The sequence below is a fragment of the Balaenoptera acutorostrata genome, chromosome 4, assembly GCF_949987535.1.
Source record: "Balaenoptera acutorostrata chromosome 4, mBalAcu1.1, whole genome shotgun sequence".
Lineage (NCBI taxonomy): Eukaryota > Metazoa > Chordata > Mammalia > Artiodactyla > Balaenopteridae > Balaenoptera > Balaenoptera acutorostrata.
This window is the reverse complement of record NC_080067.1, coordinates 53,303,312-53,319,074: the sequence shown is the minus strand read 5'-3', so window position 1 is coordinate 53,319,074 and position 15,763 is coordinate 53,303,312. Positions and strand designations below refer to the sequence as shown.

The window sequence follows — 15,763 nt, the reverse complement described above, 5'->3', positions numbered from 1 at the left end:
TTTGTACTTTTGTTTGTGAAATCAGATGATAGCATACAACACTAAAGTTGAACGGTACTAGAAGTTGGGGAATATTTTTGCCTATCCAATTCAATACATTATCTCATGTATCAGATTGACAATAAAATTAGAATTGTCACCCAAAATCACTCAGGATTATCATGATATATTCTCCTGGGTTTTGAAATCTTAGAATGGAAGAGAGTTGTAACATAACTATTAAAATTAATATTTTAAAGAATGAGCAGTTTATCTCTTGACTTGTTTCTAAATAGTCTATTTATATCACCTGACAAGTGGAACAGATATATCACTATCTGCTTAATAATTATTCCATTAAAATTGAGTTAGACAAGAGAAAATGTCACTTCATTGTGGAAATAGCAAGTAACTACCTTTTGAATATGTAAATTCTTACCTTTAAGCTTTTTTTTAAAGCAAACAAGTAGGTTAGGGATAGCCAATTGCTGCACCAGCAAACTTTTAAACTGTTGAAAGGCCTGTCAACAGTGCCAGAATGACAGTCCTAAAGTATAAACTGATCTAGTTATATCCAGAAGAATCGTCAGGCAACAACCTTGTCCTATCACTCTTGCTTGAGGGTTATCCTTAGGAGCAGTAATGCATTTTCCCAAATGATCAGATGATTAGCTAAGTGCTAAATACTATCCTGGTGTTACTTTTTATATTTATGTTTAAGTTTCTGGTTTTATTTGCTTGTTGGTTTATAGAAAGTTCTAAGCACTGGAAGCTAATTCAGATCACTGTTCACACCTCATAACATCATAGACAATCCAAACAACAGACTTTCGTTAACCTTTATCAGACACATTTGAAATAGTAATGTAAAAATACCATCATTACCATCCAGCCCACAGCTGTCCTCAAGTTCTCAGGTTACCCTGTTTCAACGTGGATGGAGTAGAGAACGCAATACAGTCAGGGTTAACAGAGGTTATATAAGAATCACAAGCAGAAAAAGAGATAGCAAGGAAGTAGTTCTACTGGCTCTTTGAAGCAGATTGAGTTTAACTAATCACTTTTTATCAGTCTATAATCTGCTCTCTCTCTGACAAGAATGATAAATACAGTCTAGCAGATTCTTAAAGTGCCTTTCAGTATAACTTTAAATAGTATGTTATGATAGATTCGTTCCAAAGATGGCTGCAACAATATCTCCCAGCTTGCAGGTCTTTTGCAACGAGATTTTGCTACTCCTCTTATCAGGAGGTAGAATCTCTTTTTCCTCCCCTTGAATCTGTTATGTCCTTATGATTTAACCAATAGCGTGTGGCAGAAGTAACTATGTGTGGCTTCTGAAGGTAGGCTTTTTGATGCATTGTACCTTCTGCTTTCCCACTTTTGGGATGCTCTTTCTTGGATTGCTGTCTTGAGACTGCCATGCAATGAGGAAGCCCAAGCTAACCTTGTGGAAGTGCTATGTATAGGAAAGGCCAGATTCCCCTGATTAAGAAGCTTAGTCAAGCCCAGTTCCCAGCTAATCTACTTGCTAGAAGCAGCCACTAGTGATTCCAGGTGAGACCAGAAGGAGAACTATCTTATCAATCCACAGAATCAAAAAAATAATAAATTGTTGTTGGCAGGATTTGTTACCAAGCATTGGGATGTTTGTTATACAATAGGTAATTTAAACATATACTCTTTTATCATAGCCCATAGAGCAGTTTTTAAAAAGCATTTATAAAGCTAACAATTTTAATAACTTTGTTGGTCATCTTGTCTAGGTTAATGACTTTCGTATGGTACAGGCTTTTCCCGTGTAACCAGGAAGACACTCACAGTTTCCAGTTTTTTTGTTGCACTGACCTCCATTCTCACAGGGTCCACAGGAGAACGGATGATCTGGTCCCCAGAGGCCATTAGGGCAGGCTTATAAAATGAGAGAGAAAGAAAGGAGCTAAGACTTGTAATAAATCTCAAGGTGCTCCCAGATTTCTGCTGTTGCCCAAGTGAGCTGGAAAAGTGTGTGTGTGCGTGTGTGTGCAGGTGAGTGTGTATGAGTTGCAAAGAAAGAAACAGAGTAGCCTCTAAGGATTTATAGCACTTCCAAAAATATTCCCTGGAGAAATCAACATGATGCCATATCTTGTCACTTTGGAAACACAGATACAGAGGTTGGCTTTTTGCTGAAAATGTGGTTTTGCAGATGTAACAATGGAAGCAATTTTGATACCTATCTTTGGAGGCAGTTGCACACACAAAATCTGAAATGAGATGTAATTTGTAAAGGAAGCTTGGGAGGTGTAGTGCTTGGGAAGCTGTCCCCAAATGTTTACCTGAATCCTGTTCTCCCAGTCTTTGCTTATTTCGTAAGCCAGAATAATCACCCAGGAGGTTTGTAATTTGTGTGTTTTATAAGAGCGGGCAATGTATAAGGTGGAGAAAGAGGAACTTGTGCTGCTTCGTTGGATGCCCTTAGAACTAGAAAAGGATGGCTGGTGCTACAGGGACCGCTGAGGTTTCAGCCTCTGTTGAAACCACTGGAATTAGAAACCTGGAGGAAAGCATGCTTTCAACACAGGGAAAACAGTGAAACTTTCCTAAACACGTGACAATTACAGAAAGTTACATCAAACCAAATTGGGCTGTTAAGTATCTTCTTGTCCTAAGCAGAATCTCTGAAAACAGAATTATTAAATTTTCTGGGATGTTCATACAATTCCTGGCTACTATCTGTTGATCACTTCCTCTGTGCCAAGCACTTTACATAAATTAGCTCACATTTCCATAAAAATCACTATATGACATAAGCAACTTTATCTCCATTTATATAAGAAATTGAGGCTTGGAGGAGCTAAGTGACTTATTCTGGGTCACGCAGCTAATAAGTAGCAAAGTCAGTATTTGAATCCAGATCTGGCTTGTGAAACTGTTGCTCTCAGCCACTACACCCAACTTATGTTACAGTACTAAGTACTCAGCACTTCTCAAGTCAATTAACCTGCTCTTAGAGACCCACCGTGTTCAAAATTTCAAGGCCATCAGTGTGGAACTACTGTAACAAAAATCTCTCCTTTTTATGGTGACACAAAGGTTGATCAGGCCTCCTTAGATGGACTCAAGAGGCTTGCTGGGCCAGAGTCCTCTACATTCAGGTCTGCCTGCATCTGGGGTCCAAAATACCCCAGGCAACAAACTAACCAAAACAAGGCAAAGACACCGTTTTGTTTTGTTTTTTTTCTCTCTCTCTTTTTTGCTATTTCACAGATTAGTATAGAAACCAGCTCTTCTGCTCTTAAAAGTCATCACCGATGGGCTAAATAAGGCCTGGTGCTGATTGTGGAGAGTACTGTTAATTAGTGCCATTGAAACAATTTGCAGTCTTTTTAATTAACTATTCATCTGCAATCTAGACACAGGTCTGGAGTCAAGATTTTTAAAGATATGTCTGGCTCTAGGAGCACTTGGGCTAGTTCACTCTTTTAAAAAAGAGAAAGAAGAACAACAGGCCTGATTTTCATCATGCAACGACACTTAGAAAGCTTTTTTTCCCTTGATTTCAGCTGCCAATCATGGCGATCCCGTTCACCCGCTCCAGTCTGAGTCATAATTTCATTTTGTGGTTAGACAAAAATATCAGAATTGGACAAAGTTATCTGACTGAAAAATAATATGTTTTCCTGAGATGATGGTGACCTCTCTATTTTGCTGATTTACATATACTTTCAACTCATTTTCCTTCACAGTGGGAATCTCAGAAGCATTTTCCAATATAGTATATTCAGCAGTTGCTTTGAGAAAATGTTATCAGAATAAATTAAATTTACCCAGGTGTGTGTACATGGTATTGTCTCCCATGTGTTGACTTCTAGGGCACGACTTCTCTAGGGGGCGAATGAATAAGGGGCTGACTCTAGGTTTAAAAACCAGTTGAAGCAGAAGGAGGCTTAGATATTGGAATGGGACCCACGCTCATACCATATTAAACGCATTCGTGTAATGTCAGCCTTCTGTTTCCCCAACTTCTCTTCCCCATTGCCTAGAAAGTCACAATCCAGCTACATAAATAGCCCTAATCTCTACAAAATCTTGATGAACAATGCTGTTCACATATTCTAGTTCCATAGCCAGTTCCACAGCCACAGGCAACCTGGAAGACCCTTACTCCCTTTCAGTCAGCTTGAACAAGCCCTGCAGACCCTTTGAAGATGACAATGCAAGGAGGAACATGTAATACACGAGAGCCAAGGACAACCTCCCACCCCAGTCCCTGCCTTTGTAAGTGGACCCAACAATATGACAGCTTCCTTACAAACCTATTATCTCCCCCTGATTTTATTTATCTATTTATTTATTTATTGGCTGTTCCACACGGCATGTGGGATCTTAGTTCCCTAACTTGGGATTGAACCCGCACCCCCTGCAGTGGAAGTGTGGAGTCCTAACCGCTGTACTGCCAGGGAAGTCCCTCTCTCCTGATTTTAAACAAGATTGCTTTGGATCACTTCAAAGGCAAAAAGTTCATTTGCCATTAGTTATGATAATTGTATTTGTTATATGTTCAGTTTTGCTGTGTATTGAAGAGAAAAAAAAAATGCTGTGATAATTTCCCCTAAATAATACAGTAACATGTGCTCAATTCAGAATGTATAATATGAGAAAAATGAATAAAGAATAAAAATTGATGATTCACATTTATATATTCATTTAATAAAATACTTATTGAGTAACTTCTATATGTCCTGATTGTTCTAGGAGTTTGGGGATACTTTGGTGAAAAAAATGAATAGCTATCCTCCCCTTGTTGGAGTTTAGCTTCTAGCAGGAAGGGCAGGCAATAAATATTAGGCATAATAATAATAATTAGAGTATATGGTAAGCACTTTGGAAAAATGCAAAAGTTCAAGGAGACTTGGCAAGTTGCAATTTTAAGTAGGTTGGTACTGACAAGATTCAGTGAAAAGGTAAAATACAAGTTTTTGAGAAAATGAGAGAGCCACGTTGATGCATTGGGAGAAGCATTCCATGAGTCCATAAACCAGAGAGAGCCATTACTAACATCTTGGAATACCTTTTTCCAAATTTTATATGCACTTACACACACATATATATCTATACATGTTACTTATCATTGGAATTATGCTGCACATAAATTTTTATCGATTTATAAAGAAATTGTTTAGAAATTTGAGAAAGGACCACACTGATAGCCATATTTAAATTTTCCAAAGATTTTTCTATGGTTTCTCTTGTATTTGTTTGAATAGTCTGTCTTTAGATATAAAGAAATGATTCTTTAACTCTGGAAGCTAGCAGCCCTTACTTGTTTAGCTCAGCTCAAGGAAGTGACTGGCCAGCTCTCATCTCTTTAGGATAAGATTCTCTGCAATGTGATCTTTCTTCCCTTGCTCAAACCAGCAAGGGGAGAGCTAACATCAGAGGCTAAGAAAACAAGGTTACATGACTTTATTGCCCCATGTCTCAGTTTCCTCACCTGCAAATAGGGGATTAACAAAGTTTACTGCTCTCCTGAGGACTCTGGTGGATTAACTAATCAATGATGGTATGGTGCTAAACAAAAGCTGAGCATTGTTATTAGAGAAGAAAGAAAATTTATAGTCAGACAGTACCTTTCTGTCATCTGTTGCCTTGGTAACCAGATCTGCAGGTGCAACTGCCGTTTTTGGCGCTGCATCCCAGGGTGTCCTCCTCCACACACTGACATTCTGAAGTGCAGCCAGCTCCATGGGCTCCCTTGGGACGGTCTGCAAGCAGATTGAGGCAACCCGGTCACCTGAAAACCATGCTTTGTTTCTTTCGCATTGTTAGTGCACAGGCATGTAGTTCTGTGGGGCCCGATTATGGGGAAAACAAGGGGATCATCCTGGCTGCCAAAAAATTAGGGAAACAAATGTCTTTCAAATCAGGCAATTCATTTGCTTTTTGGCAACTGGATGTGAACAGTGAAGCCTGAACTACTTAAAAGGCTTTAGTGCTTCCGGGAGAGAAATCGCTTCTCAATGCGCTCCATTGGTGCCTGTATTTAATATCCTCCAAGGACTGCTAAGGCCTGCCAGGCCCCATATTCATCCTGCCACAGCACGGCGATGATGGACAAGCATTGATGGGAAAGCTTGCCATTGTTTTCATTCCCTTTCATTATACGGTAATCTGAAGTAATTTTACATTGTGTAGATGACACAAAACTTTCATCCTGACAGCAGCATTATCTTGGCCATGTCTTTGGCAAATGGTGCTCGTCTTTCCTTCATTATTTTCCCCATGACTTTGAGTTTTAGGGATGTTAATCAGCACAGGAATTCTAATTTGAGAAAGTCCCACCTTTGCATTCAGGAAAACATACTGTACCTTAGTTCTCTCTTTGAGGACTTATAGTAATTCAATTCCTTTTCCAAAATATAACTCTGACAATTTTTTCTCCCCCATTACAATAAAAGATCCTTCAAGTGCCCTCCAGGATCAAAATAATTATATTATATACCTATATAGGCTTTGCTGTGGACAGGTGCTTGGAGAGAACAAAAATAAACCACTTGACTTTCTGATGGATGGAAATTATTAGCATCTGCTAATATTTGCTATTATTAGCAGAGCTAATTTGAAGTGGTGGTTACAATGCCACCATGGAGGGTGGTCTTTGTCTCAATTGCCGGGGACAGAGTTACCCCTTAAAGCAGAACAGAATTATTAACAGGGCTCCTTTTCACTGTTAATAGTATCCTATTTGGATGATAAATTATATGATACCTCTGTCATCCTTCCTGCATCTTCTTAGTGTTGAGTCCTTCCCCAGACCCACCAAGCCCCCAGCGTCTCTCAGAGCTGTTGTCTTCCTTGATGTGGACCTCGTGCTCATTCTAGAGCACTCACCTCCTTAGATTGGCTTCCATGCCCTACTTATTCTTCCTGGTTCAGCTTGTAGAACAGTGGTTCAGGGGACAACTCAGACACCACGGAATACTTAAATGCGACAATTGGGTACATTAAGAACATAGAACTGGAGAGATATACTTACAAAAAAAGAAAAAGTGGAAGAAGTAACTTTTTTAGCAATCTAGTGTCTTCTCAAGATTTGCTATGCATTGAAATGTATCCTCCAAAATGCATATGTGGAAGTACTTACCTCCAGTACCTCAGAATGTGACCTCATTTGGAAATTGTGTCTTTGCTGATATAATTACTTAAGATGTGGTCATACTGAAGTGGGATGGGCTTATAATCCAATTTGACTGGTATCCTTATAAATAGGAGAAATTTGGACACAGAGGCACTCACACAGGGAGAATGCCATGAGGATGCTGGAGTTCTGCTGTCACAAGCCAAAGAACTATAGGAAGCTAGGGAAGAGGCCTGGAACCGACCCTTCCCTAGCACCTGCAGGGGGAGCATGATCTGCCAACACCTTGATCCCAGACTACCAGCCTCCAGAACTGCGAGGCAATGCATTTCTGTTGTTTAAGGCACTCAATTTGTGGTACTTTATTGCTACAGCTCTAGAAAACTAATATAGGGTTGCAAAATTCAAGCTTCTTAGGGCCAGGCAAGTGGCATTAATAAATGAAGCCTCAAGTCTGAACAATAAGAGTCCTGAAGAACTGGAATGTGTATGATTTTCTGAAGAGGGTCACATTCCAAATGCTAACCAACATTGCCACCACCACTATCTGCTTTTTAAATTTTTGAGCAGATAAATTATGACTTAAATGTTTTTGCCAAAACATCTGGTATTAGCTTATAAAATATTCAAAAGTTATTACTAAAAAATGGGGAGTGTCTTGTTACCCTAGAAGAACAATAACAGAAGTGATGCTATCTTTGTTTCTAGGTGAGTTTTCTTCCCTTGGCATGTTCCAGGAAGTATCTGATGCTCTGGAACATACCATTGGCCTCTTCATTTTCTCATTTACCCATGTCTTCTCCCCTTCTCTTCCCTTTTGCTTGTCCAAGCCTTTCCTCATGACTCAGGCTCAGTTTTCTATGATGCCTTCACTGGCTCTGTTATTGGAGAATTCACAATTTACTCTCTGTTTTTAAGGAGCATGCCTTTTCTTAAGTAGATAAGGTCCATGGACATTCAACTAAAAATACAATATAAGACTCTAGAAGGTCTCTGTTATTAAAAAAGGGTCATGGTATTACTGAGGTTCACTCAGGAAGGATTTTCAGAGGCAGGCATATGGAATAGGTGGTGGAGCGAGGTACAGACTGTTTCAGGCCCACAGGTACTTGCACACAGCTTCAAGATGGGATGGTCAGTAGGCGTCCAGAGCTGTCCCACTGGGAGACAACTTAAAAGTTACCGATGAGCTGAAACATTTATTGGTGATTGTGTTTTCTCACATCTTTTGCAGAATGTGATTGCTGGTCAAAACACAAAATGAATAATACGTTTTAGACATTTTAGGGAATGCTATTGTTTTGCACTAGAACCCAGAAATAAAAGACACTTGTACTGGGCCTTCGATATTCAACTTTCACAAAGTGTGGAATGTCCACTTAAATGAACTATTAACAACCCTCTCTCAATAATCAAGGTAAGCCTAACTAGGAAAAAAATGGAAAGACTCCAGAAATATTTTTCTTTCATTCATCAAAATATAGATTCTATAACGTAAGGAGGCTAAATAAAGATTAGAGCATAAATCGTCATATATATATATGATATGACCATATAAAATATGTTATACTTTTTACTCTCTTCTTTTGTCTAATATGAACAAAGAAGAACAGAGATGTGTTGCTTACCACCCAGTTCTACAACAGTTAAGTCCTAACCCACTGCACGAATAGTGTACCCTGAGGGGAATCCAGGATGAAAAACAGGAAGAGGCACTCTGTGCTTTGGATAAACAGGCACTTAGATGGTTAGATGCATATCTCAGGAAAAATTTCAATGAACCCAGATTCTTTTACCAACATGAATATTTATATATATATATATATATTTAGTAGAAAGAGTGTTTATTTTTTTAAATTACCTTAAAATGTCATTTACAGAGGTGCGGATTTACATAACTTGGCAATAACATTTTTAAAATGTATGGGCTACTTCATATTACTGCACTTCTTCTTTAATAATATATAAGGTATTTCATTTTACATAAGTAAAGGATAATGTATAATATCATACAACAGTTGTGGTGCCAGATAAGTCAACCCTAAACTTAAATGAGATGTGTATGGGAGGATAGAAATATATATAAATAAACTGGCTTCTCCCCTACCTCTTTGGAGCAGTTTCCTCAGAGCAAACTGAGGGGCTGTCTCCTAGGCTCTAGTCTTCAGCAAGACCCTGAATAAAACTTAAGCTTGCAGCTCTTATGTTGGCTGTCTTCCTTTAAGTTGACACTAAAGTATTTTTAGTATTTTTCTAAGCTTCCTTGCTTACACACAGAGAGAAAATTTCATGCTTGTGACTTACTCAGATGACAAAACCTCCCATAGCGCCCTGGCTCACACATACAGGCGTCATACACCCTGTGGCAATGGCCATTGTTGGCACAGTTACATTTCCTTTTGCAACTCTTCCCAAAGAATCCTTTTGGGCATCCTAAAGGGTAGAAAGACAAAGGAAGTGAATATTAACCCACATGCAAACCTCACTAGAGCTGTTGCTACATAAGATAAGGAGCTTGCAAAAGGTAAGACATTTCCAATCTGATTGGACCAAGGCTAGAGAGCTCTTTTAAAAACCAACCCTGTGGGGCTTCCCTGGTGGCACAGTGGTTGCGAATCTGCCTGCCAATGCAGGGGACACGGGTTCGAGCCCTGGTCCGGGAAGATCCCACATGCCGCGGAGCGACTAGGCCCGTGAGCCACAATTACTGAGCCTGCGCGTCTGGAGCCTGTGCTCCGCAACAAGAGAGGCCGTGATAGTGAGAGGCCCGCGCACCGCGATGAAGAGTGGCCCCTGCTCGCCGCAACTAGAGAAAGCCCTCGCACAGAAACGAAGACCCAACACAGCCATAAATAAATAAATAAATAAATAAAAATTAAAAAAAAAAAAAAAAAAAAAAACCAACCCTGTGATTTTATGTCCTCTGCCAAAAATTCTGCAATGACTTGCCATTGCTGTCAGGTTAAAAACTCCAAACATAACAAGACTGATGAGCCCCTGCACTGGCTGACCTCATGTTGCACTAATATCTCCCTGACTTTTGCTCCACCAGCTGACCTTCCTTAGGTGCCTCTAATGTACCTCACTCTTTCCCATTTCACAGCTGGGTAACACGTGGCTCACTCTCTCTTCCCCTGTCTCATGTCTCCTCCTTTTGCAGGCTTCTGCTTAAGGGTCACTTCTCTAGAAGTCGTTCCCTGGCTCACACAGTCTGTATGGTTCTCATGGTCTGACCTCCAAGCACACATTAATATTTAATTTGAAATACCTACCAACATTTGTAACCGATGTCTGCTTTGAACAAGACTGTAAGTTCCACGAAGAAGGACCAGGAGCTTTTTTATTTTTGTTTTGTTACCATATCATAAAACCTGGCACAGTGCCTTGCAAGCACTTAATATATATATTTTGAATAAATGAATAAATAGCGTTCAGAGGATAAACAACTAGAGGTGCCTTCCTGCACCTCTCTGAGAGTAAACTAAACTTGGTTTCCATCTCCCCAGTTTCACAACCTGTGAGAATCTAATAAACTCCCCATGATTTCTGGCAATCCCTGAAGACTTATATCTTCATTGACTCTCTGCCTTCAACTCCTGGGACTGTACAAGCAGTTTCTTTTTTGTGTTTTATCAACCCATGTAGAAAATGTGGTCTCTTGACTGGTTTCCATGAAAAATCCACACACAGCAATCATTGGATTGGTATTTTGTGAGCTTTTCAACCATCATTTCTCCTCTCTTTTCCTCTCTCTCTCCTCTCCTTTTCTTCTCTGATTTTTATCTCACTTCCTCCCTGATATGCCCAAAGAGCTTCATTTTCTTCATTCTTTTATTATGCAGAGCAAATCAATTCACTCAGGCCGTATGTGTAAACCTCTGCACACAAACTCAACATTTTGCTCAGCAAATGAGAAAGGCTGTCTCTGCATCTGGATTCATCCTGCTTAGATCACAGTTGGTGATTTAAGTATCAGTTATTTTTTTCTGTTACACATTCATCAGTCAAAGCAATTGTGCTCTTGTATATATAGACACGGCCCTTTACTTATTCAGAAAAACCACCTTGAAGAAGAGCTACAATCCTGCAGCCTGTGGAACAAAACCCACATTTTCAGAAAGATAGACAAGATGAAAAGGCAGAGGGCTATGTACCAGATGAAGGAAAAAGATAAAACCCCAGAAAAACAACTAAATGAAGTGGAGATAGGCAACCTTCCAGAAAAAGAATTCAGAATAATGATAGTGAAGATGATCCAGGACCTCGGAAAAAGAAAGGAGGCAAAGATCGAGAAAATACAAGAAATGTTTAACAAAGACCTAGAAGAATTAAAGAACAAACAAACAGAGATGAACAATACAATAAATGAAATGATAAATACACTAGAAGGAATCAACAGCAGAATAACTGAGGCAGAAGAATGGATAAGTGACCTGGAAGACAGAATGTTGGAATTTACTGGTGAGGAACAGAATAAAGAGAAAAGAACGAAAAGAAATGAAGACAGCCTAAGAGACCTCAGGAACAACATTAAACACAAAAACATTCGCATTATAGGGGTCCCAGAAGGAGAAGAGAGAGAGAAAGGACCTGAGAAAATATTTGAAGAACTTACAGTCAAAAACTTCCCTAACATGGGAAAGGAAATAGCCACCCAAGTCTAGGAAGCGCAGAGAGTCTCATATAGGATAAACCCAAGGAGAAACATGCCGAGACACACAGTAATCTAACTGGCAAAAATTAAAGACAAAGAAAAATTATTGAAAGCAGCAAGGGAAAAATGACAAATAACATACAAGGAACTCCCATAAGGTTAACAGCTGATTTCTCAGCAGAAATGCTACAAGCCAGAAGGGAGTGGCATGATATGCTTAAAGTGATGAAAGGGAAGAACCTACAACCAAGATTACTCTATCCAACAAGGATCTCATTCAGATTCGATGGAGAAATCAAAAGCTTTACAGACAAGCAAAAGCTAGGAGAATTCAGCACCACCAAACCAGCTCTACAACAAATGCTAAAAGAACTTCTCTAAGTGGGAAACACAAGAGAAGAAAAGGACCTACAAGAACAAACCCTCCAAAATTAAGAAAATGGTCATAGGAACACACATATTGATAATTACCTTAAACGTGAATGGATTAAATGCTCCAACCAAAAGACACAGGCTTGCTGAATGGATACAAAAACAAGACCCATATATATGCTGTCTACAGGAGACCCACTTCAGACCTAGGGACACATACAGACTGAAAGTGAGGGGATGGAAAAAGATATTCCATGCAAATGGAAATCAAAAGAAACCTGGAGTAGCAATACTCATATCAGATAAAATAGACTTTAAAATAAAGAATGTTACAAGAGACAAGGAAGGACACTACATAATGATCAGGGGATCAATCCAAGAAGAAGATATAACAATTATAAATATATATGCACCCAACATAGGAGCACCTCAATATATAAGGCAACTGCTAACAGCTATAAAAGAGGAAATTGACAGTAACACAATAATAGTGGGGGACTGTAACACCTCACTTACACCAATGGACAGATCATCCAAAATGAAAATTAATAAGGTAACACAAGCTTTAAATGACACAATAGACCAGGTAGATTTAATTGATATTTATAGGACATTCCATCCAAAAACAGCAGATTACACTTTCTTCTCAAGTGCACACAGAACATTCTCCAGGATAGATCACATCTTGGGTAACAAACCAAGTCTCAGTAAATTTAAGAAAATTGAAATCATATCAAGCATCTTTTCTGACGACAACAATATGAGATTAAAAATCAATTACAGGGAAAAAAGCATAAAAAACACAAACACATGGAGGCTAAACAATACGTTACTAAATAACCAAGAGATCACTGAAGAAATCAAACAGGAAATCAAAAAATACCTAGAAACTAATGACAATGAAAACACGATGACCCAAAACCTATGGGATGCAGCAAAAGCAGTTCTAAGAGGGAATTTTATAGCAATACAAGCCTACCTCAAGAAACAAGAAAAATCTCAAATAAACAATCTAACCTTACACCTAAAGGAACTAGAGAAAGAAGAACAAACAAAACCCAAAGTTAGCAGAAGGAAAGAAATCATAAAGATCAGAGCAGAAATAAATGAAATAGAAACAAAGAAAACAATAGCAAAGATCAATAAAACTAAAAGCTGGTTCTTTGAGAAGATAAACAAAATTGATAACCCATTAGGCAGACTCATCAAGAAAAAGAGGGAGAGGACTCAAATCAATAAAATTAGAGATGAAAAAGAAGTTAAACAGACTCCGCAGAAATACAAAGCATCCTAAGAGACTACTACAAGCAACTCTATGCCAATAAAATGGACAACCTGGAAGAAATGGACAAATTTTTAGAAAGGTATAACCTTCCAAGACTGAACCAGGAAGAAATAAAAAATATGAACAGACCAATCACAAGTAATGAAATTGAAACTGTGATTAAAATCTCTCAACAAACAAAAGTCCAGGACCAGATGGCTTCACAGCTGAATTCTATCAAACATTTAGAGAGGAGCTAACACCCATCCTTCTCAAACTCTTCCTAAAAATTGCAGAGGAAGGAACACTCCCAAACTCATTCTATGAGGCCACCATCACCCTGATACCAAAACCAGACAAAGATACTACAAAAAAAGAAAATTACAGCCCAATATCACTGATGAATATAGATGCAAAAATCCTCAACAAAATACTAGCAAACAGAATCCAACAACACATTAAAAGGATCATACACCATGATCAAATGGGATTTATCCCAGGGATGCAAGGATTCTTCAATATACGCAAATCAATCAATGTGATACACCATATTAACAAATTGAAGAATAAAAACCATATTATAAAAAAAAAAGAAAAGACCACCTTGAAAAGTAGAGATGCAGCTTTCATTTTGTTTATTTCCTATTAGAAACATCAAGAACTTAAAGAGCTGTCTCATGTGACCAGCCATTCCTACCGTCTTCACAGGTTTTCCCATGAACCCTTGAGGGGCACTGGCACTGCCAGCTCAGAGGATCACAGGTGCCTCCGTTCTGACAATCACAGATGCCATCATACTCTTTCCCACTGGTCTCTAGGGAACAAGCTATGAAGAAAATGGAGAAGGTGGACACACAGTGTAATATACTCATTGTGATACAAATGGTTAGAGAATAAAAGCTTGTCTTTCTATTAGAATGGATTCTCAGTAATTAAAATCTCTGTAACTTGCAGACCCAGGAAGAGTCTCTGGCCTGTTCCTAGTTTGAATGGCATCATCATTGCTGGAAGAATTACTGATACAGCTAGTTAAAATGATGTTGACTGAAGAACTGCTAACAAGGTTTACATGCAAAATTTACCTTGTTCCTTAAACTCTAACCTTCACATTTTCAGAACTACTTAAACATTTTTGCTCTATATATGTTACTAACCTTAGTGAGAAACAAACTGCATCTTCTATTTTGAAAAATGGGAAGAAAATGTAGAAAAAAAGCCATGGATTTTTAACCGGAAATGAAGGCAACTAAGACTGTCTTGATGGTTCCAAGGTATTCTGCACAAAGACTGACAAAGTCAAGCAAACAACTGTTTTCTTTGGTTTGTTGTTTTGCGGGGGAAGTGCTTAGTATTCCATTAAAAATAAATAAAGTGGGGGAAATGTCTATGACTTTAAGCTTAACTTGAGTAAATAGAGCTGTTGAGATAAGTTCAGTACCTATTTAAATTGACATTTTATCATAATTGGCTAAATATTGTAAAACTACATTTATATCACCTCCTCCATCTACCCACCCACACCATTCCAGATGTTGCTAATATGGAAACTTGGCTTCTTATTTGCTTTTTTCTTTGCTTTCAAGCCCGAGGTTACTATGAAAAGGAAAGGGGAAAACAAAAGGAGTAAGAGAGAAAGAAACTGGCCACAAATACTGGTTGAGACCTGCATTGTTAATTTACATGTAGTAAGTCTTTGAATTCTTACAGCAACTATAAATGGCACATTTTTAAAAATATATATACCTGGAAAATGAAGCTAGGCAAGTTTAAATCGCTTGAACAGTATGTGGATTATAGCAAGGCATCACTATTGGCATACCAACACTATCATCTGGTAGTCCCCCACTAAAAGAATATGATATCACGGTGCACACGGATTTGCTAAATACTTCATTAACATCAAACAGAGAAATTATCCTGGAGAAGAAAATTTTAAAACAAACATGCGCCAAACCATAGCTGGATGATTTGGAAGAAGTCATGAATCTTCCCTTCCATATAATATATAGTCCATTCATTTGTCATATGAAAATACTCCTATCTTCTCTTTCCACTGGATAGAGTCTCACAATAACAAATGAGACAGCCAATATGAAATCTCTTCAAAAGGAATGGAGTTCTAAAATGTGCTGTTAAAATTAATATGTGGTAATTTTTTAATTGTTTCATTGTAACTACTTGGAGAAATTCCTAAAACATCCAAGTATATGTTTTCATTATAGACCAATAAAGATATTGGGCTAGAAGATCTACTCTGTGGGAAAACCAACTTTCCAGATCCCTGCAGAATTTTTTTTTAAATGTCTCTTGCTGCATTTGAAGAGCTGGTACTCTTAGAAATACTAGTGATGAATGATTGGTCACTTCCATTTAT

The 15,763-nt window shown here is 38.4% G+C and overlaps 1 protein-coding gene across 1 annotated transcript in view; it reads right to left on the bottom strand.

The window, feature by feature from the left end:
• LOC103012971 (EGF-like and EMI domain-containing protein 1) overlaps nucleotides 1-15,763 on the bottom strand; it is an 86,341-nt gene that overhangs the window by 53,582 nt on the left and 16,996 nt on the right. Inside the window, exons 10-13 of the mRNA XM_057544917.1 lie at nucleotides 14,087-14,215; nucleotides 9,404-9,532; nucleotides 5,592-5,726; nucleotides 1,828-1,890 (exon numbers count right to left, since the gene is read on the bottom strand). Of these exons, the coding sequence (XP_057400900.1) occupies nucleotides 5,599-5,726; nucleotides 9,404-9,532; nucleotides 14,087-14,215 (386 nt within the window). The 3' untranslated portion in view covers nucleotides 1,828-1,890; nucleotides 5,592-5,598. The remainder of the gene's footprint in view (nucleotides 1-1,827; nucleotides 1,891-5,591; nucleotides 5,727-9,403; nucleotides 9,533-14,086; nucleotides 14,216-15,763) is intronic.